This window comes from Lolium rigidum, chromosome 3 (assembly GCF_022539505.1).
Source record: "Lolium rigidum isolate FL_2022 chromosome 3, APGP_CSIRO_Lrig_0.1, whole genome shotgun sequence".
NCBI lineage: Eukaryota > Viridiplantae > Streptophyta > Magnoliopsida > Poales > Poaceae > Lolium > Lolium rigidum.
Window position 1 is genome coordinate 321,668,759 of NC_061510.1, and position 6,700 is coordinate 321,675,458.

Sequence of the window (6,700 nt, forward strand, 5' to 3'; positions counted from 1 at the left end):
GCATCTTAATCTTCACTTCCATTCTTCTTTCACATGTTCCCGTCACTGAAAACACGCTCTGTTGCGGCTATTGTCAAAAGGAAGATCTGAACCGAACCATCTGTGTTTACTTAGCCCCTGCGAGTTGCTGTCTGATGAAATGTCGAGGAATATATCTGAGGACGTTGAGCAGCAGTTGCGTGAACCCTTCTTGAAAAGCAGATCGATCGATGCGTATTCCCTCACCAACTAGCTCGAACTTTAGAAAATCGCTGCAATAGCTTTATGATTCATGTCGGCTCTCGTGTTTGACGATCCATGAAGCTATCCATGTTGCGACGAACATCGCGGAGGTAGTTACCGATACATTTGCTGGTGAATTATGAATCGTTGGCCATTCTTCCAGAATCCAGAGCGTGTACTACACCAGCTACTCCATGGCTTATAGTTTATCCATAACCTCCCCTGTTCGTCACTTACAAATCGAATTTGATATTGGTCATGTGTACTCACACTTGCACCGCACCTTTTTTTTTTGGATGCACTTGCACTTAACCTAGAAGAACATGAATCACAACCTGACAAAACGCAGAGCAACCGGTCCAGACAGTTCACAGTTCATACGACTGAACTTTCAGTGAGAATTCAGTTATAGTACTGGGCTTTGGCCCAGAACTGATAAATTTTCACATTTCGCCATTTTGGTTGAGCTGTTTTCAAATACCAAAAGAATTTTGGATCCATCTGGTTGACTCTAATTTCTTCAGAAACCTGAAGACTTCGGTTCAGAGTCGTTTCTTGTATTGTTGCAGACTTGCAGCCAAGGATAAGGGGGTTGACCTGATCAGAATTCAGTGTACTAGGAAAACCAGCCTGAAAGCCTCCAAGTTGTGCAAAACTACACACTGGCCACTGGGTGAGATTTAACTATGCGCGTTGCGCGGTGACCTGAGCAACGACTTGGCTTTCAGAAATGACAAAGGGCCAGATAATGGCGACATAGTACAAATCTTATAGCATCTCGTCAGATTGATGGCATGGTCACAAATGTACGAAAAGCTAATGTAATGATATGGTTTGAGTAGGCCTTACTGGATAGACATTTGAGATCATCAAATCAGCAACGTCTCAGTTACTAGGCTAGACTTCCGAGGGTTGAGATCGTCAAATAAGCAACAATTGGATTACTAAAATAAAGTCAGTGCCACGACCACTAGTGGTAAATAACACCCTGACTTTCTCTTGAGCTGTCTCCCCGGAAAAACTAACTGGATGTCGCTACGGCTCGATAGACCGAGAATTTTGTTAGTTCTCGATCGATCAACGTCATCAAGATCAAGGAGACTCTCCTCTGTTTTTCCTTGCTGGGCTTTGATATTTTGCATACACAAATTAGAAGTCCAATAATTAGCTTAGAAAATAGACAACTACAAGCACGGATTTGGTGAGTTTGTGTACCTCCAGTGCATTTGGCAGCACTAGAACGGCGTGGTCTTCAATGCCGCAAGTCCGTCCGTCTTGGAGATCAAGACGGAGATCAAGGAGGAGTTCGTGCGGTGGCATCTAGCTAGACTCTTTCGTACCAATAGTTTTGGCTTCTTGGAGCCGGTGGAGTTTCGGTGGCAGTTAGGAGAGTAGGTTTTTTCTCCGGGAGCTGTCACCCCATGTTGGCAGCATTAACTAGCCACTTGCGGTGTTGTACTGAGCTTCTTTGCCTTTCTTCTATATATCTAATACACCGTTTAGGGTGTATTCTAAAAAAACATAAAAAAACAAATTTAAAATATTACATAGCAAGTTTAAAATTGCACACATATATGCAATCACAAATGTATGTGCAATTGCACACATATGTGCAATTACATATCTAAGTGTGCACTTAGAAGCTGAAAAAATAATGAACTATATATCCAAATAATTTTCTCCCATTCTACAGACATATATACACAATTACACATAGATGTGCAATTAGAAGCCCAAAAAATTCACATACTCTATATCCAAAACAAATCCTATTAAAAATGATAAAGCCTAGAAAAATAACACATCAAGCAAACCAGTCTGTTCGTTGCAAAAAAGAAAAACAGCCCGTTGACTCTAGCAGCCAAATACAAAACGTAAGGAATACAAATAAGGCCGGCCTACAAAATAAACCAGTCCAACAGACAATGGGCCATGTGAAAAGTAGACAGACCAATCGAAACTGGTACTATCTAACCTTCATAGCCAAATTCTCAGTTATCCAAGAGTTTGTTTGTTTCAGTCTCCTGCTTTGACATGAAGGTCGTGACGATTATGATGCACAACTGAGTTGAGCAGACAATTGTACCCCAAAAAATAATTGAGCAGATAATGAATCAAGACATAAAGTAGATACATATTCCTAACATATACAGAGAAGACAGTACTGCCAAGTGCTTAAGCAAACAAGTTCAAGTAGCCTGAAATAACAATAACAAGTGAAAGATGAGGAGGACGGCAACAGAAACGAGCACCAACACACAAGCGTACATGCAGCAGTCCGGCAGACACGACAACATAACATAAGTACACACGCAGAGGTATATATAAAGCGACTTGATGGGGTTGCATAAACCGACGACGCATATGTTGATCAAGCTTCGTCGGCGGTGTGCTCCCCCTCCTCGTCGTACTCCTCCTCGGCGGTGGCGTCCTGGTACTGCTGGTACTCGGCGACGAGGTCGTTCATGTTGCTCTCGGCCTCGGTGAACTCCATCTCATCCATGCCCTCGCTGGTGTACCAGTGGAGGAAAGCCTTGCGCCGGAACATGGCGGTGAATTGCTCGCTGACCCTGCGGAACATCTCCTGGATGGAGGTGGAGTTGCCGACAAAGGTGGAGGCCATGGAGAGCCCCACGGGCGGGATGTCGCAGACGCTGGACTTGACATTGTTGGGAATCCACTCCACGAAGTAGGACGAGTTCTTGTTCTGCACGTTCATCATCTGCTCGTCCACCTCCTTGGTGCTCATCTTGCCCCGGAACATGGCGGACGCCGTCAAGTACCGGCCGTGCCGCGGGTCCGCCGCGCACATCATGTTCTTGGCGTCCCACATCTGCTGCGTCAGCTCCGGCACCGTCAGGGCGCGGTACTGCTGCGAGCCCCTGGACGTGAGCGGCGCAAATCCGACCATGAAGAAGTGCAGACGCGGGAATGGGATCAGGTTCACAGCCAGCTTCCGGAGGTCCGAGTTGAGTTGCCCTGGGAAGCGCAGGCAGCACGTCACGCCGCTCATCGTCGCCGAGATCAAGTGGTTCAGGTCACCGACTGCATTGATCAAGTATGCATTCCCATAAGTTCAATTGGCACTGACAGATATGTATCGTCTGCAATGGATGCATGGAATGAAATGCAGGCTTACAGGACGGGTTGGTGAGCTTGAGAGTGCGGAAGCAGATGTCGTAGAGGGCCTCGTTGTCGAGGACCATGCACTCGTCGGCGTTCTCCACCAGCTGGTGCACGGACAGAGTCGCATTGTAGGGCTCGACCACCGTGTCGGACACCTTGGGGGATGGGAACACGGAGAAGGTGAGCATCATGCGGTCAGGGTACTCCTCCCGGATCTTGGAGATGAGCAGGGTGCCCATGCCTGAACCAGTGCCACCGCCTAGAGAGTGGCATACTTGGAAACCTGTCACAGAATGCACGTTCAGTAAACAACACAAGTACTAGCTCTACTCCATCAGTTACTGCTTAGAATGAAATGTATGGCAGCTTCAGTTTGACCAGTTCCTTAGGATGTCACTAATCTTAACTGAAAGCACTACGGTCCAACAAGGAAAGTCAATTTGCAGAAAGCAATTCATTTTCAGGAGCTCAGAGACTGAAAGATAATCTGTTGTACTATTCAGGTTCAAATTCATTATTTTGTAGTACACGGAGCCTAACTACAGATTAACATGAACTGTGCAACACATCATCAATCGTACAGAAATTATATATGGGACAGAGATTGATCCCCACGGGTCCTACATAATGTGCCTATCTGGCTTAGTTGTAAGTATCACTGAAAGTTAGTATATTTCTTTATTCTGCAGCTATCATCAGGTGTACTATAATTTCATTAGTTTCACCTCATATAAGTCTAAAAAGGATCATGCAAGTACACAATTAACTAATTAATTAGTAAGCAGAACATCAAGAACGCATATCTAAGGATCTACCCAACAACCATCCACTGGCAACAGCCTGTCTCAGTGTCCCATTCGCAGCAGCCAACCCCGACAGTATCCCGTTCGTTCAAACCTCCTTTCTTATGTTGTGTTATTGTTAGGTCGTACAACATTGTCAGTAATCACTACATGATAATTGTACTAGTACATTATTAGTGTGGTGGTAACCCAATAAACATCCAACCAGCAAAAGAAGACGTCGACATGTGATGTGACGCAACCAAATTGTATTTCTGTACTAAAGGTCATACATGACCGACTACTACAAAGTTGTTTGCCACCTGAATTTACTCCTTTTTTATTTTATGGATATTCCAAAGTTAATGGGTATTTTGGCGTCGTCTATCTCAACATGTTTTCAATTGCTTGGTCGATTTGTCCCTAATAAAATGAATATCTACAAGTTGACTATTTTCTTGCCAATTGAGGAAAATGAAGTGAAAAATAGCAGTCCTGAAAGCTTGTTCTAAAAGTGGTAATCAAAATTGCCTTTCAACAAACAGTTTTCAGGAGATGCTGTAAAAAGGAAACGGTTTTCATGAGAGATTGGTGAGAAAACTGATACACCATCTGAGGCATCTGTAATCTACGTTTGTCGTTAAACTGCATATATATGCCATACTCCCAATGTCAGCCAATGCTCAAATTGCCACGACATTTCGACATAATGTGGAACTGTCGTTACTTTTTGTCAATTCATTATGTTTCTCAGACAACGGAATTCCTATCGAAACAGTTAATGCCTCTCTGGAGACAGATAGTATCCAGGGAACATATGTAATGGTGCAGATAAGGTCTTGAGGAAGATTCGAAGTGTAAGTCTGTGTCTACCATACTTTCAGAACCTTCATCACTAGCATCCTTAACAACAGTATTTCTACCGGCTGATTGATTCATTCAACTGAAGATTAGCCCTAAAGTTGAAGGCCGGAAAGCACTACAATTAGTTTTAATTCTCGGCCATCTTGATCCCAGGCATGTCACTACCATCGGAAGCGGTATGATTTGAACCGATGAAACATGGTACTAACTATGCATCGTGTCAGTAATGTAATCAATTATTAAATGAGGGGTAACAATGGTGTGATTATTGAGTTACCCACTAAGTATTTATATGTATGTCAAAAATTAGGTTCAACAAATGGTTAGGACAAATTGCGTGATCTGTCAACTGAACAATATTGGATCCATAAATTATCTAGACCCATGACTGGAAGCACCGGATCCACTAGGTAGTATGGTGGATCCCGGACTCTGCTTGTAAATGCTGCCAAGTTGGCAGATTTTGTTTTACGTGCAACACACTACCCTGGCACTCTGCTGGAAGACAGCAGAGTCTAATAAATGTGAAGATAATTATTATTATACCCCTAATTACCAAAGGAATAGGAGATCAAACAACAGCAAACATTGATCCGACGGTTAATGTTCCGTGATATTCTGATCAATTTTCCGATTATACAACAGATTTCCGATGGATCGCGCATTGCCCGCTGTGATCTAGAGAATTTTACGCGAATGGACGGTTTTTGGAAGTGTTGACGATAATAAGATGCCCGGCTCTGTTCCAGAAACAGATCCAGGGGAATGCAGAGAAGCAATGAAGAGGATGATCCAATCAAGAAACCCGGGTACGTACCTTGGAGGCAGTCGGAGTTCTCGGCCTCCTTGCGCACGACGTCGAGGACGGAGTCGATGAGCTCTGCGCCCTCGGTGTAGTGGCCCTTGGCCCAGTTGTTGCCGGCGCCTGACTGGCCGAAGACGAAGTTGTCCGGGCGGAAGATGTTGCCGATGGGGCCGGAGCGGAGCGAGTCCATGGTGCCGGGCTCGAGGTCGACGAGGACGGCGCGCGGCACGTAGCGGCCGCCGCCGGCCTCGTTGAAGTAGACGTCCATGCGCTCGAGCTGCTCCGGCGCGGTGCCGGTGCCGGTGTACTGGCCGGTTGGGTCGATGCCGTGCTCGCCGCAGATCACCTCCCAGAACTTGGCGCCGATCTGGTTGCCGCATTGGCCGGCCTGGATGTGCAGGATCTCCCTCATCTTGGCCGCTCTTGGGATGGCCTGGCGTGCGGGGTGACGACGATCTCGATCGCTGTTCTTGGGCGGGGCGGGGTTGGTTTGTGGAACGATGGGACGTGAAGCCGGGCGGGGGCGAGAGAAGAGAAGGTGGGAGGGTGGGACGGGAAGGGAAGGAGGGATCGTGGGCGCGTCTATATGCCGCGTTTCGAGGGAACGTCTCGACCCCTCTTGGGGAGCCCTGCAGTTACGTTTGGATCAACTGTTCCATTGACAGCATGGAGGTTTTTTTATTTTCATCGGCATGCAGCTGTGATCAGAAGGATGGTTTTACCCTAGGATATCTACTGCGGGTCCGATCCATTTCGAACACAAAATGTATCCACTTTGATTCGTTTAGATTGGGCCGCTGAAAAAAATTAGGTTGTGTCTTCCCATTGCGTGTTTAGTTCGGGATCGGCGTGATGCATTTTATCATTTCATATTTATTTTGAGATGCAAACCCATCTTTAC

At 45.8% G+C, this 6,700-nt stretch overlaps 1 protein-coding gene across 1 annotated transcript; it reads right to left on the reverse strand.

Moving 5' to 3' along the window:
* Positions 1 to 2,470: 2,470 nt before the first annotated feature.
* LOC124703804 (tubulin beta-8 chain) lies at positions 2,471 to 6,232 on the reverse strand. The gene is made up of 3 exons (XM_047236034.1): positions 5,812 to 6,232; positions 3,362 to 3,631; positions 2,471 to 3,267 (listed from the first exon to the last, which is right to left on the reverse strand). Exons 1-3 carry the CDS (start codon positions 6,209 to 6,211, stop codon positions 2,594 to 2,596), a joined length of 1,344 nt encoding a protein of 447 aa, XP_047091990.1. The 5' UTR covers positions 6,212 to 6,232; the 3' UTR covers positions 2,471 to 2,593.
* Between the last annotated feature and the right edge of the window lie 468 nt (positions 6,233 to 6,700).